The sequence below is a fragment of the Erpetoichthys calabaricus genome, chromosome 8, assembly GCF_900747795.2.
Source record: "Erpetoichthys calabaricus chromosome 8, fErpCal1.3, whole genome shotgun sequence".
Lineage (NCBI taxonomy): Eukaryota > Metazoa > Chordata > Cladistia > Polypteriformes > Polypteridae > Erpetoichthys > Erpetoichthys calabaricus.
The window spans coordinates 166,101,503-166,128,879 of NC_041401.2; the positions used below are offsets into that span (position 1 = coordinate 166,101,503).

The 27,377-nt window shown below is 37.1% G+C and overlaps 1 protein-coding gene across 3 annotated transcripts in view; it reads left to right on the top strand.

Moving 5' to 3' along the window:
- usp48 (ubiquitin specific peptidase 48) overlaps positions 1 to 27,377 on the top strand; it is an 81,867-nt gene that overhangs the window by 46,480 nt on the left and 8,010 nt on the right. For all 3 annotated transcript variants that reach the window (XM_051930369.1, XM_051930370.1, XM_051930371.1), the window contains 11 exons: positions 872 to 1,003; positions 1,387 to 1,536; positions 2,224 to 2,424; positions 2,511 to 2,625; positions 6,162 to 6,304; positions 6,443 to 6,514; positions 6,600 to 6,724; positions 12,136 to 12,258; positions 13,112 to 13,173; positions 17,987 to 18,097; positions 19,588 to 19,721. In XM_051930369.1, coding sequence (XP_051786329.1) covers positions 872 to 1,003; positions 1,387 to 1,536; positions 2,224 to 2,424; positions 2,511 to 2,625; positions 6,162 to 6,304; positions 6,443 to 6,514; positions 6,600 to 6,724; positions 12,136 to 12,258; positions 13,112 to 13,173; positions 17,987 to 18,097; positions 19,588 to 19,721 — 1,368 coding nt within the window. The remainder of the gene's footprint in view (positions 1 to 871; positions 1,004 to 1,386; positions 1,537 to 2,223; positions 2,425 to 2,510; positions 2,626 to 6,161; positions 6,305 to 6,442; positions 6,515 to 6,599; positions 6,725 to 12,135; positions 12,259 to 13,111; positions 13,174 to 17,986; positions 18,098 to 19,587; positions 19,722 to 27,377) is intronic.

Here is a 27,377-nt window from a genome sequence, read left to right on the forward strand (position 1 = left end):
TCTGAGAGTGAAGGATCTTTATGCATGAGTTGATAAACAACAGATTATTATTAGCAGCTGTCATTTTTTTTCCCTCATAAGCCACATTCATGTTATCAACACACAGTTGTGAAAGAGTGGTAAAGAATGCTCACTTGTTTCAAGTGTTAGGTTAAAGGCCTTCTCCATAGTATACCAGGTGTATGCATATGCCCCATGATTGACTGTTCTCTCCTCCAGTATAAAATGTAAATGGTATCAAATGCATCCAGGGTCTTTGAAATGAATGAGTTTTCCAGTAATCTGACAGATAAATAGTATATTACATAAAGGCCCTGCATATCTCTGGTTTAGTTGCTCAAGTCACCCTGTGTGATAAAGACACAGTTTAATCTAGACACATGATATTTTTAGTACTACGGTACATGTTTAATGTGTGAAGTGACTGTTTACTTTCACAAAAAAGAGGTTATTGTACATTTTTTCTGCTTTGGATTGAACAGCATATCAACAGCAACCCCACTTTTATTATGAACCACCACCCAGTAGTTCATGTGTACTCAGTGTGGGAAGTTAAGATTACAAGTGATGTCTCAGACAACTTTCCTTAGCATATAAATCTAAGCCAAATTTATTTTCAGTATATTGAAAGCTGATTGCAGTAGTTTGATACAAGTGAATCTATAATCAAGTAGGTTATTTGTATTCTCTTTTCTGAACATTGTTAGTTGTTAGATGTAAATTGCATTTTTTGATAAATGTTTATGATTCCTTGTGAATTTTATCCGCTTTGTATAGTATGTAATAACCGGAGACTTACCAATGAAAGTACAGAAATTATTTGATGTTACTTGGTAATCCTATGGATAATCATTTCATCTCTCTTATGCAGAACCTTCTAAATCCCAGACACGCAAACCTAAATGCATTAAAGGATATCATTCTTCACGGAATGCATATATGTTGGTTTATAAACGCCAAGTGGAAGAAGTAAGCCATTCTGAGCCCAATGTTCAAGTTCCAGGTATGTAATTTAAAACTTTAGTAGTGAAGGTGTACAGTATATGCCAAAATTGGAGCTTCTTTAAATTACATGTAAAAGTAATAAATGTTAAATAATAAGCATTTCTCAATAATACAGTACCTTTTATAGTAAACATAAATTAATGTGACAATTTAAAAATGTATTCGTTTTACTGAATTCCAGTTTTTGTTTTTTCTCTGTATTTGGTTTTAACCGAACAGTATGTTTATTTGTAAACAAAAAAAAATGTAAATAAGAGTTCAGCAAGGCAGGTTAGCACTCTAAATGTTAAACTGAGGATGTAGAAATTAAACTTACAGAAAGGTGATAATTTTGTAAACATGTACATGATGTTTGCTACTTCTCTTTGTTTACTTAACCAGACTTTCTGCAGAGGTTAGTGGATCGAGATAACCGAAAGTTTGAAGAGTGGTGTCATGAAATGGCTGAAATGAGGAAACAGAGTGTTGACAAAGGCAAAGCAAAACATGAAGAGGTGAAGGAGATCTACGAATTGTTACCTGCTGGAGACGGTCTGTAAAACATTCTAGTACCGTGATCAAGAACGAGCAAATGCTGGATAGATGTTCTATTTTCTATTTGCTTAGTTATATAAGCTTGTACTGTTTTAGTTACATAAGCTTGCTTTGTCTTTGCAGTGTGCATTGTCATATTTTGATAGGGATGAAAGTAAAACTGTTATTGATCAAATATGTAAGCTGCATAAAAATTGATGGTTATATATTGTATTAGAAACATTTAAATCTGAGTAATTGTCATCAGAAAGCTGAGGAGAAAAGTAGAAACAGAATCTTGATCTGCAATGAAAAGTGCTCTAAAATAACATTCAGTCAACTAGTTAGGTGCTGATTTACACTAGTTTTTATGTGCATTTAATATTTGTAGTGTTGATTTGTCTTCAATCATTGCTAAATTTGTGAAAGTATGAAAGTGGACACGTGGTGTGCACTGAAAATAAAAATGTCTTAGACTTCACAGTTTTTAATTTTACTGATGTTGTAGTACTTTTTGTAACAAAAGTATTAATTTTTTAGTTTTAGTACAGATTCATACTAGATATGAGAAGGAAGCTTCCCTTAATTTAAGTGCTTGTTTTTATTTAAGCATGCTTTAATAAGAGTACTTTTTATGGATGATGAATACATATAGATATAAAGATTATGTTGCAAATAACTAGCATTGTATATTTTTCCCTTAAGGTCAGGCTTTTGAGTTCATTCCCCTTGAGTGGTTGCGAAAATGGCTAGATGATTCTACTGTTACAAAGCCTATTGATAACTCAAAGTTTAGCTGCTGTCATGGAAAACTTCACCCAGATAAAATTGAAGATGTTAAGCGAATATCTCAAAAAGCTGCTGACATCTTCTTCAACAGATATGGAGGTGGTCCCAGATTAGACAGTAAGGACTCATTAAAAAAATCTTAGGAGTTACAAGTTTGTTTGTAATATTTATGTAATAGGTGTTTCTAACTCTGTTTTCTCCAGATTCTTCTCTTTGTAGAGAATGTGTTGTGGAGCGATGCAGGGTCTTACGATTGAAAAACCAGTTAAATGAAGATTACAAAGTTATTTCAAACATGGTAAAAATTTCAAACAATAGGTAAGATGTGTATATATTGTGGACAGTTAAATTATAATTTATCTCCAGTTCTAACAAACTAGTTAACAAGAACTTAAATTGTTTCATACATACTGATGTTATTAGAAAAAAGGAATAATACGGCAGAACTAATGAAAATATTTTTAAGGGGCACAATTAAAATCAATTCTGTAAAATCTTAGGTTTAAACAGCTATTAATCAGCCTTTACTGCTCTTTGCGTGCTACAACAGCTGTGTAAGCTCAACACTAAAAGTAAAACACTGTACACAAACCAGGCTTGCCTAATCCTCTTTACCAGAATAAAATTGCAGTCACTGTTAGCACTTAATGAATACTTCAGAAGACAATACATTTATAACACATTTTATTACTTAGAAGATAAATTGAACTGTATCTTTCTAAATTGTTAGTTTGTTTCCTTATTTTAAATGTAGAACATCGGGTAAGAATTTGTCACTTGTACTTCAACTTAGCTTGCAAGGTTTATGAATCATTTCCACATATATGCATACAGACAAAGAGATGAACATGTTATTCAAAGTTACAATTTGTCTTTTTTTTTTTTTTTTTTTTTTTTATACATTTGTACAGTTTTTTTTAAAGCATGCACTTTTGAAGATTATTAAGCTAGAATCAGGTTTCAGAAGTCAAACACAGTTCCATAGAAATAAAAAAAAATAGTCTAGTTTAATATTTAATGCCCAAAGGCAAATAAATTAATTTATTATTTCTAAACAAAGATCTATAGATTTCCAGGTACCGTAGATACTTGCGTATAAGTCAAAACATTTATGCCTTAAAATTCATTCAAAAAAACAGAATCGACTTATGTGCAGGGCAACACAATTGTCCATAGAATTTGGGTAATGACATTGTACACTCAACGCTTCACGGTGTTAAGTCACCGGTCATCTGCCGTTTCCCATGGTCTTTGAAATAATTATAAGCCAGCAATACTATTGCTAATTAGCTAGTTTTTTTCTAATTTCATTAAATAATTCTTTAAACTGTGAAATACTTGAATTTGAGCATTAGCTTTTGCAGGTTTTGGATAACAAACATACCATTAGCTTCCACGTGCAACCAGATTTTGAATCAACAGAACCAAGGCAACGCACGCTATCAATGCGATGCAAGCGCAGCCCGCGATTCAAAAAATTTCTCTGCCTACCTGTTTGTCTCGTCTGATAGTAGCTGAAAAGCAGCATCAGGAGAGAGCAGCCTGAAGTAGTCCAGCAGCGGGTGATATGTCGTGTCCAACAGCAAGCCATGCTGTCTTGTGAAGTCCGGTAGCCAGTTCGGCTCCAACGGATCAATGTCTGGGTATTCCTCCCATGCGAACCTTGCCGTAGCTGCATTGGCTGCGCGAATGCATTCAGCTGGCACGGCATCGGCTGGTGTCCGATCAGCTGATGCCAGCTTCTCACTCTCTTGCTCGATTCCTGATCACTGTCATTAAAATCCGATTCTGAAAAATCAGAGTCCAACTCAACGATAATGTGCAAAACATCGTCTGCCGAGTGTTTTCTTTTCTGCACTCGCTTCGCTCCCTTGTGACATATCGACGCCATCTTATCTTTGTTTACATTTCGCAGCTCACGCACATGCAAGGACTAGTTGCCGAGTCAACGAGTCTAGCATTTCTCCAAGCACAGAGGGAATGCCTGTGAAGTGACAGTGAGTTTTGTCGCCATTGACAGCTGATTGTCGCCCTCTATCTCTGATAGCTGTCAAGTTTTACCCTCGACTTATACGCGGGTCATAACAAATTTTGTAATTTTCGGCTTAAACAATACACTCGCCTTATCTGCGAGATTGACTAATATGCGAGTATCTATGGTATGTTTTGAGCCAGTAAATATTTTAAAAGTAATTATCTGCCAAAGAGTAAAGAATATATACTTTTTATTAAATTCATCCTGCTTAAATTTATCTGCCATTCTTTACCGAGTTGGAATTGCCATCCTTAATGCACTCAGTTACGCTTTGATTAAAGTGACAAGCATTGCCCGTAATGGACTTTAGTGTCATCTTCCGTTTGTGGGTGTTTCATCAATGAGCTGCTTACTTGTTATTGATGTATTGGGCTTCTTTTAGAAAGGCCAATACAAGAACAACTTAAAATGTCCTTGTAGTCAGAATGATTATTCTGGTTATGATTGTGTACAGTCATAACCAAAGCACACAGTGCTTTACCTCTTGGCAGAATATCACCAGATACAAATCTTATTACTACTCTAATCAATCTCAATTGCACATTAAAACTTCAGCAACCATAAGTTGTCATTCTACATTCCATTAAAAGAGTAAGTTTGGTGTATTTCAGATTTAAACTTTTTCATAACTCTAGTGTACATAAATTTGTAATCGAAAATTGTTCTTAAGTACACGTTTTAATAAATTACATTTAAAAATGGGGTCTATGGGCATCAGTGTAAACATTAAAAAAAAAAAAAAAAAAAGCCTTAAAACCTGCCAAATATATCCACTTTGAAGCAGCAATTGTTTTAATTTCAGGACCTGTGCATTCATTGTCTCTGAGGAACTGTGTATTAATGACATCAAAAGGAATACATTATGAAACAGATTCTTTGCATGATTTTTCCTAAGTAAAATACGGAAATTCTGTTCAGTTTGCTGTTCATAGACACCATTGTGGGTGGAGGTTTAATTTAAACAAAGTAAATAAGTACAATGGTACTAAACCATGCACATGTCTGAAACTGTTTATAGTGTGGTGAAATACAGAACCATGTAGTATTAGCAACTGAAAAGCTCTTACATATGGATAAACAATAGTGCTGCTACTTCACAGATCTAGTTTCCAGAGATTGAAAGTGAATGGGCACAGTCTACACATACAGAAAACCCAACACACCGCACTAAATATACTATTTTGTGCAGCAGAGGATCATAATAAATAAATAAAAACGAGATAAAGTGAAACTGCACCAAGACAGATACATAATACTGAAAGATTAAAACCATAGTACATATATTTTTGAAGGAGAAACCTCATGCTGTAATTTAAGATATTTAATATTTTAAACCTCCCTAACATATTACAAGTATTGGCTGTACGATATATATTTATATTAAACTTACCCTGTTCATATTTTGGTCATTTATCACTCACAAATATAATTTGGCAATAGTTACTTTTTAAAGTTTTGCCAAGGCTTTTGCAGTTTAGAACTATTTTGAGGATGAGATATTCTTTCTGTTTCTTTAAAAATGAAAACATTTGATTTTAATAATTCTTAAATCTGCATTTTAACTACTTAAATGCAGCGCAAAACAAAACGTACTTGTGTAGTGAAAATCTTCTAAAAACATTCTTGTGGTGTAAAGAAAAAAAACAGTACTCAATGTTATATGTTTATTACACACGCATAATTTAAGATTTACCTTGCTTTGTGTTTAGATATTTGTAGTATATCAATATTGAGACACTTGTGCATTCATTTCTTGTACCTATGAAGAGTCATAAAATGCAATATGTTCAATAACAACAGCATTCATACATTTTTGCAGCAACCAGGGATATTGGATAGGTAAAGCTTCTCTTCGAAGCTGGAGGCAGTTAGCACTTGAGCAGTTAGAAGAGGAAGATGATGAACTAAAGCATACAAATGGCAAACCAAATGGAGAGAGCATTTCTGTCTTAGATGCTGGAGGTAAATGCTGAAAGTTAACATTGTTTTATTTTTATCTTTTTAATCAGGTTTCTGTCATTTTTGCTTTCTTGTTTTAAGTGACCCTAGTTCATAAATAAGTTTTAGAGGGTGATATGTACATGTTTTGCCTTTTAACAGGTGCAGGAGATAAAAAAGATGATAATGATGATGAAAATTTAAACTTCAATGAAGATATTCTGTGTTCACATGGTGTGTATGGTTCTTATTCATTTATTTTTGTTGTGTTAAGTATAAATTTATATCCTTTTACACTAAAATATTTGCTTTTGTACAGGTGGGCTTTGTACATCAGAAAATGAGAGAAAACTTGTTTCTAATGAAGTGTGGAACAGACTGAAAACATATTTTCCGAAAGCTCCTGAATTTCCTGCCAGGCAGGAGTCTTGCCCAAAATGCAAGGTAATTAAAATATGAAAAATATGCATTTACTAGCTGTGTTACCCACCTCTACCTGCCTAGGAAATTTCATAAGACAATGGTCCTCAGTTACACCTGATTAATTAATGAATAATAATAAATAATAATAATTCATTACATTTATATAGCGCTTTTCTTAGTACTCAAAGCGCTATCCACACAGGGAGGAACCGGGAAGCGAACCCACAATCTTCCACAGTCTCCTTACTGCAAAGCAGCAGCACTACCACTGCGCCACCTGTGAGGACATATGTATCAGAAGTAGTATATAACTAAGTGCTCTTCTGTACACAATATTTGTGGGGGTTTTTTTTCTTTAAAAAAAACAAATTTTATTTTTGGCAGGCAGCGTGGCATAGTGCACCTCAGACCTTGTGGTTGTGGGTGTAAATCCTGTTACTGACGCTGTGTGACTGTGTTGCACTGTATGACTTCACTTGCCTGTATTCCAATTGGAAAAACAAAAGAAATGTAACCAATTGTATCTTAATTGTTGTAAGTTGCCTTGGATAAAGACATTGGTCAAATAATAAGTAGTAATAATATTATTAGTTCACTGGAGCTGCTTACACATGAACATGCTATACACAATTGATCCATGAGTAGAACATTCCTGCATTAGATCAATTTCTGCTTTTTTCTGGTTTTCCTAGTCACTTAGCTCTTATTCATTGTCATTGTAAAACACAATATTAGAAATAATTGTATTATTTTTAATTGAAACGGGTAATCCTCTGTGCTGCCTCTAAGCTGCATGAATGTGTGACTGCACACCTTTCTTCTGGGTTCCTCACAGCACTTTTGGACTGCCGTGCAGCTATTGCATCACTAAGAGGCTCACAGTTGTTATCACGTGTGTCTCCCTTTGGTTATGAACCCGAGTCTCCCAGAGCTCCATCAGTAACCGCGTAAACCCAACCCCCCATTATCATTCATTTGTTGGGGCAATGTTGTGTTTGTCATTTGTGTAAGAGTATTTCATAGCACTCAATACATTTTTGGGTCTGCTCACTTGTTCATGTAAGAGTGCTTTGCTGTGCTAAATACTTCAGGTGGTCAAGAGAACGGAACGGATAACCAAGATGAGTGTCAGTAGTCAACAGCCAAAAAAAAAAACAGCCCTTGCTAATCATTCAGCTTTTCCCAACTTTCTCTTTCCACTTTCCAAAACGTCATGTTTTATTTTTTCTGTCCCGTTTGCCCTATCTTCAGTTGTCCCTCCAACCTATCGGTTAGTTTTACTCTTCATGTTACATGTCCATCACTTCTGCTGTGTCCTTTATTTGCATAAAGCACACTCTCGGTGCAGTGCAGAGGATGTAGGTTATCATACATTAATAAATATTAACATGATAAATTTATTGTCAATTAAAAAACATGTTTCGGCAAATTTTCTTTTTTTGTGTAATATCACCAAATTTAAATGAAATCCTTCAAGGCGTACTTGAGATTTATGGTATTTAGTTTTTCTATTTTGGGGGAGGGGGGGTGCATGTTTTTACCCCCAAGTATAGCTGTATTGATATATTAAAATGTCTTTTCGTTTTTGATGCCTTCTAGCCTCAATTTACCATTCTGCTTAATTTTAGTATTTTAACTAAACAAAAATGAGCTTTTATGTTGATGAGTGATTTGAGTCAGTCAATCAACTTTTCGTTTTGTATATATATCTAATGAACATCTAACGTTCTTTTGTTTTATAACCATTGTAAGAAAGACCCGGCACAGACTTGACATGAGAGGCACATATAAAATAAAGACTTTTATTTTTCTTCGTCTGTGGGCTACGCCTTCCCCGTACCCACAGACACAACACAGTCCCAAGCACTAAGCACACAAGTAAAGCACTCTTCTTCTCTCTTTCTCTCTCTCTGGCACCACCACTCCTTCCAGGCAACCTTGTCTTCCTCCACCCGACTCTGGCCGCTGAGTGGTAGTTGCTGGCTCCTTTTATTAGGTACCCGGAAAAGGGTAAGGCGAAACCAGTGCCTAAAAGGGGCCAGCAGCACCCCCTGGTGGCACCTGCGAAACTCCACAGAGCTGCACAGAACTCCAACCCCCATGAAACCCTGGGGGAGTCTGAGGCACCATTGCAACCCAGGGACGCTGCCATCTAGCGTCCAGGGGGAGATACTGGGCTGATCTTCTCCATGTTGGGGAGTCGTCATCTTCCCGTCTGCAGCCCTGCCCTGTGGAGATGGAACCAACAGGTCTGGGGGTGTTTCCCCGACGTCCACGCCAATCGGACGTCCTCTCTGGACAACACCGCCAGACGTGACCACAGTGGCCGCAGTTATAGCAACGCTGCTCCACTTCGAATCGACCCCTGAGGGATCGGAAGCAGGATGGGAAGTCCTGCTCCCTCGTCCACTCCCCTGAGGACACCCGACGTTTCCGCCCCCTCACAGCGCAGCCCTCCACCGCCTTTACGCAGACGGGCTTGCGCTGCACACTGTTAGGATGATCCTGTTTCTGTCTCCGGGATCTCCTCATGCTTTGGGGTGCACTGACGGTCTGAGTCCCCTTATGGGAAGAAGGAAGACCCCTTACCATTTGCACCCCTTTCGACGCCCGTGAGACTGATGCCGGCAGTCACGGCAAGGCAGTTTGGCAACCGATGTCCATCAACTGCCTCCCTGCATGCTCCTCTGCCACGCTGTCAGTCATCGCGGCTGCGTCTCTTGTAGGGGGCGGGGCTGCCTGGCAAGCAGAACTAACCAATATGGCCGCCGTTGCGCTCCGCCCTCCCCTTTCATCTACGGCACAGGCCTCACTTACCTGTACCTCAGCCACTCTAAGATGACTCCTATTGGCACGCCGAGCTTCTTCTCCAGCCCTTCCTTCGCTTCCTTTCAGGGCCTGAAACACCTGAAAGAGGGACTGCAGGGGTAGGACAACGCCCTCCAAGTCCCATGCAGCCCGAAACAGGTCAATTTCTCTGCATTCCTCCCACTGGCCCCTTCGGGTGTCCCTCGGGATCAGGGTGGAGATTCACCATCCCTGTCTCTGCTCTTGTATCGACGGGGGATTGACACACATCCCGGCCATCCATCACATCATATACTAGGTAAAGGAAAGCCATATAATTCACACCTTTTTTTTTGTAGAAATTAACATGTTGGTGCTTGATCATTGCTTATTTCTTAATAATCTCAGTTGTCCAGCTGCACTTTTTTCAGCGTTTCAGTGCTAAACTATGTGATTTTATATAAACAAACTAAATTGACCCTTTTATTTTCAGCCATTGACACCTCCCAAAATTCAAAATTATCTTTATTTTCAAACCACTTACAGTAAACATTCAGTATTTTATTTTATTAATTGTCATTGTACCTTAAGAAATAAATATATATTTTTTTTTATTCTGTGTTTTCTTGACTTCATATGGGTGTTGGAGAAGTATGACAGTATTATCTTTTTTTTAAGATTACCTTTGTCCACATGTAAATATGCTGTTTGAAGACAGTAAGCAGAGACTGGCATGTGCCATTAATTTAAAAAAAACAAAAAGTCTGCAAGAGCCTTTTACACTGTGTCAAAGATTTTGCTGGTGCATTTAACATTTTTTAATTTCTACAGCTATAATATAATTCAGATTTTCAAAGTGAAAAGGAAATCAATGGCAAGGGAATAGTATGCAAATATACATTCTTTTGGGTCTATCTCAAAGTTTCCCTAAATAAGTGCAGCCATGTTAGAAAGGTTGCATGCACTATAACCTGATTCTCAGCTAACCTTAGCAAGGTCAGTATCCACTCACATGTACACTTTTGGATATTTAGTGAGGCACACTGCCAGACCAGGTCAATAAAATTTTTTCTTTCAGTGTGATACATTATCCACACACATTTGGACCTGGGAAATTTGGTTAAAAAAACAGTTTGATACTTGCATCATAAAATGATTTTTGTGAGAATGTAAATAACTTTTAAAGAGTTATTCGTTTAGGAACTGCTGATGTTAGTATGGCTGCAGATGTTCAGATTACATTTAATATCACCCTTTTGGTTCACTTTCTTACAGAGAAACAATCGATTGACGTTAAGTGTCGTATGAAATTCAAGTACTGCTGCAAACTTTCAGCACTTTAGTATATGAAAATTTGCATTGTGGTTTGAATATTTAAAACTTGAATTCATATTTTTAAATCTCTCCAATCAGAATCATATTACCCTGGATGCGCTATTTAAAATGCCAAAATATTTTCAGATTCCTATGTCATCTTTGTATATCATTTCTAACAACAGCATATTCACTTTCATTTCTAAATAAGGGAAAAGCCCTTATTACAGTTTGACCGTATTTTTCCTTTTTAACTAGAGAAGTTGTTCAAAATCCCTGTTTCTCTTTATTTTTAAATTTGTACTTTTCAAATAATCCTCAACTGTAATTAAAGTATAATTAATTTTTGTTAATTGCTTTGGCATCAAATAAGTAAATAATAATGATAAACATCTCTCTAATGTTTGGTGCAAACAGTTACTTCATTTGTGAAACAAATAATGCTTGCTGTGTCATCCCAGGTATAAATAAAAGGAACTGAGTTCCAGTGCTTTGCAGAAAAAAAGAAGCATAGCTACTATTACTGTGTTTGTAATTATTTTGTAAATAGGCCATACAGCGAAAGATCTAAAAGGCACCACAGGTTTAAAAAAAAAAAAAAAAAAAAAAAAAACCTTGTCTTTAGGAGAACACTTTTTTTTTCTCCATTTGAGATACATTATAAAGAGGTGTGTTTTCACCCATTTTTATTTTTTGCTTCCCCCAACCCAAGCAATTTTTTGGTGGTGTCCCATTCCTTATATACTGTGGTAGTGCCATGTTGGAAACTTCCAGCTGGTTGTCCGGGTTCCTGATACACTTAATGCCAGTGCCCTCAGTGCCCACCATTGTGCTATATTAAGATCCTCCTTAGTTTTGCCCTGTCATCCCCGGAATTTTGCATGCACGCATACACATTATGTTACTGCTTGTCTGCCTGCTTTTTAAAATGTCTGAACATATGATGCAGTCATTTATTAATCATTCTCTTGTAATATACATCTTATAAAGTACCATGTCAGTGCCAGTTCACTAAAGTGGTTTGTGAAACCTGACATACCTGACAGTTTTAGATTTTAATTGTTGTACTTGAGCTTAAATTGGAACAGTTTTATAAAAGTTTTCTGTGGAATGCTGTCTCTTTCGGGGCCTCTTTTCCTTGTTTTTGCTACCAGTTCAAAATAGATTGATGAAGCAGTTTTATATTTGCTGTGGGTTGTGTATTATTTTAAATACTGTTCATAAAAAGCAATTTCTTAAAGAAAGGATTTGGTGCAAGGCACTTTCTTGAAAGTTTTGGTGTATTGATGCAATAGAATCGTTAACTTTTGTCTGATTAATGTTTTTTTTAGACATTGGAAAGAGAGTGTGAAGAAAGTGAAGCATTAAACAAAATGATAGCAAATGATCAGAAAATGGCTCTTCTTAATCTTTTTCAGGACAAAAATCGACCCAGTTTACAAAAATGGCCTACGGTAATACACTTCTTTTTAAAAATGAAAGTAATAATAACAGTATGCTTTGATGTATAATTTAATATAATGGCACGTTTTGTGAACTGGATTAGAACATGTATTAATACATTTCTGAGGTAAGAAAAAAAACAATTTCAAACTGGATATTTAAAAAGAGTTTGTTGCTTTTTAGGCATCCTAATTAAAATAATATTCAATTACACAGTAAAATAACATGTCAGATTCATTATTTAAAAAGTCTAAACAATTAAGACAGTGATGGTGGTTGTTAGGAATACAAGTCCAATTTTAAAACAAACGGTTTATGAGCAGTTCACAGCTTTACAATACATGCAGGCTCAACATGACAATTGCCTGTTTTGATAAGGAACTAAAATATATCGACTGCAGTTCTAAATTTATCCTTGTTACTCCAGAAACACATTTAAGCACAACTACAGTGTAATTGACCCAGTGTGTGTATTTTTTCTATGTGTTAGAGCATGCATTGCAGGGCTGATAAAAGATCCTTCACACTAATAAACCAATCTTGGCTATTACGCTATTTTTTCAGCCCAGGCTTCAACACCATCTATCCCTAAAACATCTTTACAATTCAGAATACATTTAAATTCACTGTTGCAGTGGATACATGATAGACAGATAGATATAAAGCTAGAAATGCAAAGCACCTGCAAAATGCCAAGTCAGAAAAATGTCATGTATTACAAGTAAACAATTACTGGACTATTTTTCTTACAGTGTAATGCACCTTAACTTGACTTGAAATAGTAAGGTTTAACATTCACACTTGCCTAAACAATATTTGGTTTTAATAATATATATTTTGTTTTTCATTATATTTTTCCTAAAGGAGACAGATCACCTGTATATTGTGTCTTTGTTTTTTGTTGAAGAATGGAGAAAATTTATCAGGTGACATATTTTGTATCCTTATGCTGAATTTTTCTGTTACAAATGTGTTTAAAATAAAGTCCTGTGTATATGTCTTACTCAACCTAAGACAGCTATTTTTTAAAGCTAGTTTTCTGGGGTGTATTTATTTTCTTTTCAAAAAACTATACAACATGAGAACAGAGAAAATAATAAATACTAGCCAACCTGCGGCGTAACATACGCCGCATAATTATTTATTGATGGGTGAACACTTCCTGAAAGACACAGTTGTCCAAATGGGGTGGGTTTGAGGATACGACTGTGAGTGAATGAAAAGATGGAACTCTGGAGAGAGCAACATACAATTGTCCGTGGCTGAAAACTGGTTTTGGCAGATACAGGCATATCTTTTTGAAAGTTTGTTCCTGCGCCTTATTAATTGTCATTGCAAAGGCCAATCTAACAGGAAATTATCTGCGTGTAAAAGTAAAAGGCAAATTTGAATCTGATGGGGTCAGGGAAATCCGGGGAATATGGACAGTTTGTGAGGTAGCCGCTGCGATTGTTTTACACTCTAGTACATTGCGGTGAATGCTGGTAACAGTCAGTCTAGTGCCTTTACAGAGACTTCTTGCTGGCATGAGGTTTCTGAGAAGCATGACGAATGAACCAATTTTAAGTTTGAGTTTATGGGGAGGCATGCCAGTGGGAGTAAGACTGCTAAGAAATTCTTCGGGGAATGAAAGTTGATGTGCGGGATCGTCTGTGACGATGGAGTCAACGCTGGTGAAAGTTACTTCGTCGGTAGGGATAAGTTTCAGTACCTGTACATTAAGGTGTAGCGAGTCTTCGTTGGTGACGCTTAATATAGCTTGCGTACTGAGTTGTTGGAGTCACAGTTGAGAAGTCGATGTCGCCACATAGTTGTTGAACAGGATCAGAAATAAAAGGAAAACAATGTGAAGGTAATGTTGCAGGTGTTCCGTTTTTCCCGTCTTACAAAATCTTGTTCGTGAGGAAGAGCTGTCATATTTGTCGTCAGTGTAAGTACATGCATGTGACGCCACAAAGGTTGCTTGTTAATGCAACCGGCGACAATAAGTGCTAGAGTTGGTGGGCGGGGCTCTGGCATGCGTACCCCATGACGCAGGAGGAGGGTTAGAGTTGGCGGGCTGGGCTTTGTCTTGCGTGCGTGCGTATCCCATGGTCAGGCGACTTGGCGGATTATATATATAGAAAAGCAGCTGGAACCGAAAAGAACAATAAGAAGTCAACGTGGCTCAGAGGTGTAAGTGGACTGTAGCAGAGACGAAAGTGACTGAGGCGGTGTTTGGTGAGATGCTGCGTGCCTCGAGAGTGAGGGTGGACTCAGGAGGAGGGTTAGAGTTGGTGGGCGGGGCTCTTTCATGCGTATCCCATGGTCTCTGTCTTGCGTGCCATGGTCAGCTGCTTAGTGAATTGTTGGTGGGCAGGGCTCTGTCTTGCTTGCCATGGACTTAGTGAATTATATATATAGATGGCTGCTATAGTGGCGACGCTGCTTAAGAAAGGTGGGGGCTGACACAATGAAAGATCACCAGAAATGTGTATCTCACAGTGGTTAGGGACAGGCTCTGTGTGATTGACAGATAGAGTTCTCAATTTAGCTCACACCACAATAAGCTTGCCCCTGACCCAGAAACACTAGTTCACAGGCCACCACCAGCAGTTCACAACAACACAGATCTTTGAACTGAGATGCTTTGGGTGTGAGTCCACAACAGTCCAATTTCTATTGATGGTGGAATTTACACTGTGGATGGGTGGAGTGTAGTGTCATCGGTGCGCACAGAAAGTAGGAGCTGACACATCGTGCTTACATTTGCTTCAATAACCCAATTAGTCACTAAAATCTGATTTCTAATATGCCCCTATTCTGATCAGAGAACCTGGGATTTTTTGGCCCCTGAGGAATATTATTATCAGAGGTAGATTTCTCTGCAAATAAACTAATTATGTGGCCATGTAAACCTTCAACTGGTTTATTATTGTTGAGGATTTTTGTAGTCTGCACATATTACACTCTGTCAAGCCTACACGTGTATTTGCTTCACGCACTTTTTTAGCAGCCACAATTAGAAGCGTCCACAAAGTACATTTTCAGAGGCAAATATTCAGGCAATCGCTTTATTCCTTCTCCTGGCTTAAGTAATTTGTCTGTGTTTCAGAAATCACTATATTTGTGTTGATGAGCTGAATGTACAGTGGTAAACTCGGCAACACAATCAGCAGTGTGATGTGCATTATGTTGCTCATTACTTTTTAAAGCAATGACTTACCTAATTCAATACATATTTAATTAAATATACCTTCATTATTATTATTCCAGAAGCACTGAGTATAAGGCAAAGAAGCACACGTGCTGCGTCCTTTGCAATGCTCAATCACACATCCAAATAGAAAAGAGTTTGCTGTGTGCCTTCTGGTAAAAGAAACCTATAATTAAAGCATATTTAGGGCATTTTGATAAAGGAGAACTCCAGAATACTATTTATACATGTAAACACTGATTATTGAGAAACCAGGTCTCTGGCATAATCAAGTTATTCATCTTTACCCAGTTATGTATGTGCATTTAAATGCACTAATGGAGAGATCAGCCAACATCACCAAGGAAGCACACCATTCACAGTGGTCAAAGACAAGCATTTACCTCTGGCAGTTCACTGCAGCAATTTGAAACGTATAAACATTAAAATCCTAAGTGAACAAAACAGCAGAGCATGTGTACACGGTCAGCGTGGCAACACACTGACAAGAGCCGAGGGATGCAGTTGGGGAAGAATAAGTGAGGCAGACCCACAGTCACCAGCTCCTCAACAGTTTGCTCGGTACAGTCGAGGTTAAAAATAGAGTATTTACGTGCTCAGTACAGTATTCATGGCAAAGCTTTTAAGAATTATAATAAAAGTCAATGGGTTCTACTGTACTTGTATGTTGAAGTAGTAAGTAAGTATTAAGTGTATATAACAGGGATGTCTAACTCTGCACCTGGAGAACCACAGTTTGTATAAGTTTTCATAATTTTCTTAATCAGTGACCAATTTTTCCTGCTAATTAACTTCTCTTGCCTTCATTTTAATTCACTTGCTATTTAAGAGTCAGATCCCTCTGTTACAGAAAAACCTTGGTTTGTGAGTAACTTGGTCTGCGAGTGTTTTGAGCAGAAATTAGTCACTGACAACGAAGGTGGCAGGAAGGAAAACCTGCAGCAATGGTAGCCTTCCAGGATCAGAGTTGGACATTCTGATATATAGTATTTGGCTACAACATTAATTCTCATAAATCTAAAATTTACAATCATAGCTGCATTACTTTATTTTTGGTTGAGAAATCATGTTAAAAATGAATGGCTTATTAAGATTAGGCTTTTTGATGATGGTAGTCAAAAAGATAATTCTATTTTGCATGAGAATTTCAAGTAATGCAATCTTTTTAGTTAGCCAAGAAAAGGTGTCATTTTGCTTGGCTTTTCTCTACAAGTAATGCAATGAAAAGGTTTCCCTAGCCTGATTTAGTAACTGGTTTAATGGCACAGGCCATATCCCACAAAATATGTAGCATTTTTATTTTCTTCATCTCTGAGGAACAGCTTGGCCAACGAAAAGTACACGTACATAATTAAGAACTGTTAAAACTGAATACTGCATATGTTTTGTATTTGTGATTATTTTTTCAAATGTATCACTGGAGTTCTCTTTCTCCAGTTTTCACCATGTTGGAGTGTCATAGTCAAGAGATCTATCCTTGTCATCCACCACCACCACCAACTTCTTGATCCACATTTTATTAAGCCTCACAATTTTTGCCTTCACTTTCATTCTGGTACTCTTCTTCAGTCAGTCTTTTTTGAGACACTGTTACCCTGATTCTTTTGTTTCTCCACACCAAATTGCTCAAAAAATTGGCAAGATAAGATAAGAAGGTTTTATTGTCATTGTATTACAGAGAACAGCAATCATGATAGAGGTTAATTAGGATATATTCAGTAGTTTAACAGCTCTTGGAAATAAGCTGTTGTTCAATCTTGTTGTTCATGAATGGATAATCCTGAATTGTTTCCAGGAGGGATGCAATTTAAAGAAATGATGTGCCAGATGGGTGGGGTCTCCAATGATGTTTTAGGATTTGCTTTGACACCTAGACAAGTAAAGGTCCTCATCTTCCAGCAAGTGTATGCCAGTGATATTTTGTACAGTTCTGGTGAAATGTTGCAGAGACTTCTGTTCTTGTCTCATGCAACTGGACTATCATGCTGTTATGCAGTAGGTCAGTACACTGTCCACACTGCATCGATTTATAGGTTCACAAGAAGGTCCTGTGGCAGCCTTGCTCTCTTTAATCTTTTAAGGAAGAAAAGTCATTGCTATGCCTTTATGACAGTAATTGAAGTGTGTGTGTGAGGCCCAAGAATATAAAACCTTAGAACCTCTCCACAAGTTCATCATTTATGAGTAATTACTAGGGACAGCTTTCCTTTTCTTCCTGAAGTCCACCCCAATCTCTCTCTAGTCCTCAGATTTTCTTAACTCTTAATTTGTGTTCCTTCATGGGAGTTCCAGGGATGGTTTGTTTAGAAAAGTTGTGGTTAAATGTGATGCCACATGCTCATTTGCGTGTTTCTTTTTAACTTCATATTGAAATATGCCATAACCTCGTCTTTTCCTATTTTTGTACAAGTTCTAATGTTGTTTATTATGTTTAACTTTAATAGTTACAATACATACATTTCAGTATTGTTATGGCAAACTAAGATAAAAATGTATATTTTTTTTAATTTGTAATTTTTAATTAAAGTTGCAATGATTTGCAGGAGACCTGGAAGATGCACCCCAGTGTCATCAGTTGCAAATGGTGCTCTACTCTGTCCTCATGGTGGCTTAATGTTTACTTATGAGTCCATGTCCAAAGGAGACGCAAAACAGTGAGTATTTTTTTAGTTAAATACAGTATATGTGGTTATAGATACTGTTTTTCTTTTATACCAATCATACATACAATCAGTTTCATAAATTGGTTAGTTATGGTAGGAATTATTAAAGTAAGCTTTTTAATGTAGATCATTTTAAAACATTTTAACCATTCATATGCCTTTTTAGAGAACATTTGGGTGAAGCAGGTTCCAGCTTTGCATGTGACACCAGACCTTTACAATACATTTACATATATATTCACATTCATTCATACAATTCAGATTTAGTGTAACTAATTAGTCTAACATGCATATATTTTCCATGCAGCATAAGAACTTGGTGTCTAGAGAAACTCTAAGACAGACATAAGTATAAGTGTGCAAACTATTAACAGATTGTGCTAAGCAACTGAAATTGCTGTGTGGTCAAATATTACTTCTCTTATAGATCGCAGCTACTGCCTTTTTACAGCTGCTGGAGAGCTTTTGTACAGGGCTATTTTAGGACATTTATTGCTGTATGCAAATTAGTAAGGGAATAAAAATTCCAACCATTGCTATAATTAGAGAACATATTTACCCTTCATATACCATCATGGATATACCATCATACAGATATCAGACCCAGAATTATATATTTAAACAAATATAAAACCTACAATAATACCCCGATGAAGGGAAGGAAATGGAGAAGAAAAACATGCATCTAGTACTTGTCTTGAAATGAGGAACTATGATGAGCACAAGGTAAAGATGTATCATGTAAGCTTTCTCGCAGTACATCTACATTTTAGTATAATGGCCAGTTGGATGGCTGTCAATAAACAGTGTTGTAATATGTTGTATGGATACTATTCAATATTTGTTTATTTATTTAATTTTAAATTTGGCTTGTAGTAATGCATTGACTTGACTTTGTTTTGTGTTACTATATAATTAACAGTATGTTTAAATATGCTTTCTGTAGACAGAAATACAGTATTAGGAAAAATCAAAAAGCTGCAAAATAACAATTTTATCCCTTAAGAACTGTAGTGTCCAGAAAAACTCCCTCAATCCGTGGCACAGACAATTTCAACTGCTAGTTTAATATAAAAATTATTTTTTGATAGTATTTTCAGTTATGTATTTGTTGATGTTATATGAAGCTGTAATTAATTGCTTCATATGTTTAATAATATACCGAGATTTGTGAAAAAGTTCGACTTTTTACAAAAATTGAGCTGGCACACCTAACCATTGAACAATAAACAAGATGAATGCATCTGGATACCATTTGACAGGCAAGAAATTTACTTAGTTGTAAACCCATTTGGAAAACATGTTCAATGTGAAAAGTTTAATCAGTTCTCACAGACTTGTTGTGAGAGGAGAATCATTTGTCCATCTGGCTTTTACCGCTTTGCTATTGCCTCATTTTATGTCCGCATTTTGAGTGTTATTTAGTAATGCCTTTTGCCTGATTCTTTCTCTTAATTACTTCTATACTTTTCTTTGCACAGTGTAGCTGTTTTATGGCCCAGCGAATGGGAAATCATTAACAGATTCTTTCTTGTGGATCAGACGATTAAACTTTCCAGAACTACAGACAAACCTCAACAAGATGCTTTACATATTGAGTTTCAGACTGACCCAGGTAAAACTCCCATTATTGGCACACTGTTTTCCTATGGAATGTTTATTTTCTGTATATCATTTGTACTTCATATTTCTCTAAATCATGTGCACTTTGTATTTTTACATATAGTGCTAATAAAAGTATTCAGACACCTTCACTTTTTTGCTATGTTGCAGCCTTGGGCTAAAATTATTTGACTGCATTTTTTCCCTCATGAAGCAACACTGTACCTCAGAATGACAAAGTGAATGCAATTTTTTAGAAATTTTGGCAAATTTATTAAAAATAAAAAACTGAAATATCAAATTGACACAAGTATTTAGACCCTTTACTTAGTATTTCATTGAAACCTGTTTATGCCCTAGACTCGTCGTCTTAGGTATGACATGACAGGCTTCGCACACCAGGATGTAGGAATTTTCTGCAATTCTTCTCTGAAGATCCTCTCAAACCATGTCAGTTTGGATAGAGACCATTAATGGGGAAGCTATTTTTCAGGTCTCTCCAGAGATGTTTGGTTGGGTTCAAGTCTAGGCTCTGCCAGGGACATCCACAGAATTGTCTCTAAGTCATTCCTGTGTTGTCATTGCTTTGTGCTTAGGATCATTGTCCTGTTGGAAGGTAAACCTTTGGCCCAGTATGATGCCTAGAGCATTCTGGAGCAAGTTTTCATTAAGGATATCTCTGTACTTTGCTCTGTTCAGCTTTCTCTCAGCCCTGTCTAGTCTCCTTGTCCCTGTTGTGGAAATAACAACCCCACAGCATAATGCTGTCACCGTCCATCCTTCAACACTGAAATGATATTACTCCAAACAGTTCAATCTTGAGTTTATCAGACTAAAGAATCTTGTTTTTCATAGTCTGAATGTTTTTTAGGTGCCTTTTTGCCAACTCCAAGTGGGCTGCAATGTGTTGTCTGGACGCTCTGCTGTAAAGCCCAGATTATTGGTGCATTGCTAGTAGTGCTAGTGTAGTGGTTGTCCATCTGAAACTTTCTCCTGTCTCCACACAGGTTCAATGTGTTGTCTGGACGCTCTGCTGTAAAGCCCAGATTATTGGAGCATTGCTAGTAGTGCTAGTGTAGCGGTTGTCCATCTGAAAGTTTCTCCTGTCTCCACACAGGTTCTGTAGAACTCAGTCACCATGACTATTGGGTTCTTGGTCATTCCTCTTACCAAAGCCCTGTTGTCTTGGGAATGTTCAATGCTGCAGTTATATTTTTGTAGACTTCTCCAGATTTCTGCCTCAACATAATCCTATCTCTAAGCCCTGAAGGCAATTCCTTCCACCTTGTAACTTGGTTTTTGCTCGGAGACATATTGTCAACTGTAGGAACTTTTATAGACAGCTGAATATGTGAAGAAAGTGAAAGGATCTGAATACTTTTTTTTGATTTTATTGAAATCACACAACATTCCATACAAATACATCAATTTTACAAAGAATAGGATTGAAAACAACTCAACCCCCACCCCTGAGAAAGAGAGCATGGCCAGCAGAATAAAACTTAAACCTAGTAAAAATAAGCAAATAGATAAGTAATAAGTGAATATAGATAAATGGAGAAGACAAAAAAAAGAGAACAGGGAGAGAATCTGCTTCCTCAGTGCTTTAAAAGCTTATTCTAAAATGTTATTGATTAGATCCTGCCAGGTTTGGAAAAATTTCTGCACAGATCCTCTAAGTGAGAATTTTATTTTTTCCAATTTCTAATAATATGTAACATCAGTTGTCCATTGACTTAAAAGGGGAGAGTTAGGATTCTTCCAGTTGAGCAAGATAAGTCTACGTGCCAATAGTGTAGTAAAGGCAGTTACAGTTTGTTTGTCCTTCTCCACTTTAAGCCCATCTGGAAGTACACCAAACACAGCTGTTAGTGGATTAGGAGGTATTGTGACACCAAGGCTGTCTGAAAGGCATTTAAAAATCTTGGTCCAAAATGATGTTATTTTGGTGCAGGCCCAAAACATGTGACCCAGTGAGGCTGGAACTTGATTGCAGCGTTTGCAGGTTGAATCTTGCCTTGGAAACATTTTGGACAATTTTAAGCGAGACAGATGTGTTCGATGTATAATTTTTAGTTGAATAATTGTATGCTTTGCACATATGGAGCTCGAGTGAATTCTCTGCATTGCTACCTTCCACTCTGATATGTTGGGGGAGAGATCCTTTTCCCATTGTCCTCTTGGATCTTTGAAAGGGAGGGACAGTAAAATGGTTTTATATATTGCAGAGATGCTGTCTAAGTCCTTGAGACTGATGAATATATTTTCCAGCATAGAGGGAGATGAGGGAAATTGGACAGGTTCTGTTTAACAAAGTTTCTAATTTGAAGATAGTAAAAGAAATGTGTTGCTGGAAAGTTAAATTTAGAATGTAACTGTTCATAGGATGCAAAGAAGTTGTCTATGTACAGAGCTCTAAGTGATTTAATCCCAAATGTTTTCCAGACATTAAAAACTGCATATGTTTGCGATGGTTGAAAAAGGTGGTTCTCGTGCAGTGGTGCCACCGATAAAAGATTCTCTATCATAAAATGTTTCCTACATTGGTTCCATATTGTGAGTGAGTGAAGCACTATTGGGTTATTAGTATATTAGTGATAATTTGCATTTATTGGGGTGCAAAGCAAGGAATATAAAGGTGAACTGCAGGATTCTATTTCTATTGCAGACCAAGCCTGCATATGTTCATCTATTTGTGTCAATGTCCAGGTTTTAATATGTTGTATGTTTGCTGCCCAGTAGTAAAATTGAAAGTTAGGTAGAGCCATGCCACCTTCTGCCTTTGGCCTTTGTAGGGTCGCTCTTTGGATACGTGGATGTTTTGAATTCCAAATAAATGTGGTTATGGTTGAATCTAATTTCTTAAAGAATGATTTATTGAAGTATATTGGAATATTTTTAAATAAAAAGAGAAGCTTAGGGAGGATATTCATCTTAACAATGTTAATTCTTCCAGGTAGAGTGAGATGAAGGGTGTACCATCTATGCAAGTCTTGCTTGATTTTTTCCATACACACAGCAACATTTTGTTGATGAAGAGCTTTATGTTTACTTGTGATGTTTACCCCTAGACATTTGAACTGATCTGTGATGATAAAAGGGAAGGTGTCTAATCTAATACTGTGTTCTTGAGAGTTCACTGGGAAGAGCACACTTTTAGTCAAATTAATTCTGAGACCAGAAATCGTTTGGAATTCTGTTAGTGCTGTTAGGACTGTAGGTACAGTATTTTGTGGGTCTGATATATACAGTGCCATATCATCTGCATATAAAGAAATTTTCTGTTCAACTCCTTCTCTGATAATCCCCTTTATCTCATAAGCATTTCGAAAGTGAACTGCCAGTGGCATAATGGCGATTGCAAAAAGTAGTGGTGACAAGAGGCATCCTTGTCTGGTACCACATTCTAGTTTAAAGTAGTCTGAATTAATGTTGTTAATCACAAACTGAAGCTTCTGGATTGGTATACAGTAGTTTAATCCATGCACAAATGTTCGGGCCAAACCCAAATTTCTCCAGTGTAGTGAAAAGGTAATTCCATTCAATTATATCAAATGCTTTTTCTGCATCCAAGGATAATAAATCTCTGGGATGTTTGACTTTGCGGGTGAGTATATTACATTAAAAAGGCATCTAAGATTGGACACTAAATGTCGGCCTTTAATAAATCCAGTTAGATCTTGTGATATTACTGAAGGCAGCACTTTCTCCATCCTTCTAGCTAGGACTTTGGAGAGTATTTTAACATCATTATTCAGAAGTGAAATTGGTCTGTATGATGCACATTGTAATACATCCTTATTTTGTTTAGGAAAGACAGTGATTGATGCTTGACGAAAGGTTTGAGGTAGAATTCTATTGTCTCTAGCTTCTGTTAATGTTACTAATAGGAGGGGAGCTAGCTGCGTGGAGAACTTCTTATAAAATTCGGCAGTGTAGCCATCGGGGCCTACTGCTTTTCCACTCTGAAGTGACTTTATAGCATCTAGTAATTCTGGTAGCACGAGAGGTTTATCCAATTCCTCTGCACTAAAAGTATCTATTTGTGGTATCTGTAATGCATCCAGAAATGCATTAGATTGTATGTTGTCTTCTTTAAACTCAGTAGAATATAAGGATTTATAGTAGTCTCGAAATGTGTGCATTATATTTTTATGGTCAATGATTATGTCTCCGTTTGTGTTGGTAATTGCTGGGATTGCATTGCGAACTTCTTGTTTTTGGATTTGTTGAGCTAAAAGCTTATTAGCTTTCTCTCCATGTTCATAGTAATGATGTCTTCATTTAAAAATGAGTTGTTCAGTTTCTTTAGTTGTTAAGAGGTTGAGCTCTGAATGCAGAGCCTGCCTTTTCCTATGAAGAGCCTCACTTGGACACCTGGCGTGTTCATCTATTCTAGTAATTTTGTTGGTTAGCTTTGATGCCTGCTTGCTTTCCAGTTTATTTCTGTGGGAATGATATGAGATAATCTGCCCTCTTAAGAAGACCTTCAGGGTTTCCCAGAGTGTCCCTGCAGAGATCTCTGAGGATATATTTGTCTCTAGAAAAAAAATGATTTGTTTTGATATAAATTCTGTAAAGTTCTCGTCTGCTAATAAAAGTGGGTTAAGACGCCATCTGCGAGATGAGTATGTGGGGCATAATGATTTTATCTCCAGGATCAGAGGGGCATGGTCGGAGATAACAATAGCGTTGTACTTGCAGGATTTAATCGTAGGCAAGAAATGGTTATCTACAAAAAATAATTCTTGAGTAGCAATGATGCACTGGTGACTAGAAGGAATATGTTCTTGAATTTGAGTTTAGAAATCTCCAGGGGTCTGATAAGTTGTGGTGAGTTACAAACTGTGTAATTGTCTTTGCAGTGTCAGATGTCATCGCCCCTGTGGCAGGAGACCTAAAACACAATTAAAATCCCCAGCCATTATAATTTTATGAGTGTTCACATTGGGAATGGATGCAGATACATTTTGGATGAATTCCCTATCGTCCACATTGGGTACATTAACATTTATCAAAATCACTTTACAATTAAATAAATTATCCATAACAATGATGTATCTCCCTTCAGGATCAGATACAACATCTGATACTACAAATGAGACTGTTCTATGTATGAGAATTCCCACACCTCTAGTTTTTTTTTTTGTAAAGCTGGAATGGAACATTTGGCCAGTCCAGTCTTTTTGAAGCCGGAACTGATCATTGCTTAATAAGTGGGTCTCCTGTAAAAATACTATTTTAGAATTTGGACCTGTTAGGTGAGAGAATACTTTTTCTTTTTAATTCGTAATTCAGGCCTTTAACATTCCAGCTCACAAAATTAACTGTCCCGTCTTGGGAACAATGATTCTGAATTTTTGATGTCATTTTGTAGTCTTAACCAAAAGTGAGACTGCTTTGACCTTAATTTCAAATTTTCCCAGGGGTTATTGCCTTGCAGTCTGTTGTTACGTTGGTAATTATAATTATAAGGATTAAAAGAAGATTAGAGATAGCTTGCTCTCTTTCTCACCCCCCCCCCCCCCACCCCGCTTTGCCTCCCCACATGAGGCTGAACCACACTTCACAAAGTCCCAGTCCTCTGACATACCTAGAGACAGAGCACGTCCAAAACAAAACAAGCCCCCAGCAGCGGTGTATGTGAGTTAAAATAGAGAGATCTATTGCCAATACAGTCTAAATACTATAAGCATAAAATATAAAAAAAGAAATAAGAAAATCTTAAATATTCTTGAAATATTAAGATAGTAAACCCAGGGAATGGTGTTAAACAGTCTCCTTTAGAATAGTAAAAAAAAAAAAAGAAAGAAAGAAAAGGGTTACTAATTTAATTTCTTCCACACATACATACATACATAAACGTGTATAACTGTAATTAAAATAAAAACAAATAGTGACCGAGAAGGGAAAAGGATGTATAATTATGGTACCAGTGACACTACAAGTGGATCAGACAGCCGGTGATATCTTCTTTACGATGCCATGACAGGGTGCAACTCACGGTTTTATTTCAGGAAAGTGTCGGGATCAGCTTTCTTAACTCTTTATCTGCTTCCTCTCTACTGGTAAATATGTAATGTTTGCCTTGAATCGCCACTTTCAATTTTTATCAGGATACAAGAGGCTGTATCTGATATCGGCTTTAAGTAAGCGCTGTTTAATACAAAAGGATGCACGCTTAGTAGCTGTTAAGGGTGAGAAGTTGGGGAAAATACGAATTAGGTTATTTTCAAACATAATCTCTTGTTTTTGTCTGAGAAGTGACATTACATTTAACTTTGATTGTAACTTCTCGAAGCGCACAATAAAAGTTCTATGCTTAGAGTTGTTCGATCCCCGTATGCGATAAGCTGCAGCTATCTCGGTGTCTGGTTTAAAGTCCTCTCCAGTTATTTTGGAGAATAGTTCAGCTACGAATTTCACTGGGTTTGGACTTTCACGATTCTCAGGTAGACCTTCAATTCTAATATTATTCCTTCTGCATCCATCTTCCAGAGCAGCAAGTCTGTCTCAGAGTTTTTTGCATTCGGAATTCTCAGCTGTTGCTTTTCCATCAGCGGTGGATGCTAGATTTTCGGCTGTTTCAATTTGAGTCGTGAATGTCTGCTTAACATCCTCCAGCTGATCGGCAAATATGCTCAGTTTAGACACATTTTCCTGAATATGCTCCTCAATTTTTTGGTCTCTTCCATTGCGGGAGATGGACAACTAAAGCTGAGCTCCGTTAGCAGCGGTGTTGTTATTTCTTATTTTCCTGAGGTATCCTATATTTATCAAACCCGAGGGTTCTATTACAGTATATCCAAGCATATATAAACATGGCCGGCAAGAAAGGGGGGTCAAAAAAGAAACTTAGTTACATCCAAGCCTAGACAGGCTAGTCCAAGTTCATGTTCAAGGTACGGCCTATCAGAGACTAACCTGGAACAGACCGGCGAAAGCCCAGACTCCTCTGGACCACAGTCTGCTGCATTGTTTCCAGTTGAGAGCAAAAATGGGAGCGAATGTGCAAGTGATGCAGGTCACGATAGCTCACCGATTGGAGAAGATCACTTGAAACTGGAAAAGGCCTTTCAGTCCGGGCTTTCACCTACTCCTCGCGAGCCGGGAACATTGGCTGTAATAGAGCCCGCCGCTTCACCTACGGTGCACGAAAACAGAAATGATCTGTCCGAACTGAAGGTGATGATCGCTGAGCTCAAGCAAGAGATAAAGAATGATATAAAAAAAGAAAGAAATAATATGCTTAAGACAAGCGAGAAGACAATCGAGAAGACAAGTGAGAAGCTGCGGCGGGAGTGGCAAGAGCTGTGGCGGGAGCTGCAAGAGCTGCGGCAGGATAATAAAGGCTCGGAGAAACGCGTATATAATCGATTTGAGGTGGCCTTTAAATGTATCTTGGATATGATTACTTTCTGATTGCACTGTATATGAATACAACAAAACAAAATATAGTGATAATCATGTGCATCTGTAAGTCTGCATTCTGGCAGAGTTCAAGGAAAAGTTACATTTATTGTTTCTCATAAAGAGACCTTCGGGCATCTAATTTATTTTCATGAATTCTAAGTAATATCTGAGTAATATTTGGCTGACTCTAATATAACAGTAATATTTGGCTGACTTTCACTCAGTGTCCGAATTAAAATGTTAAATAGAAATAAGT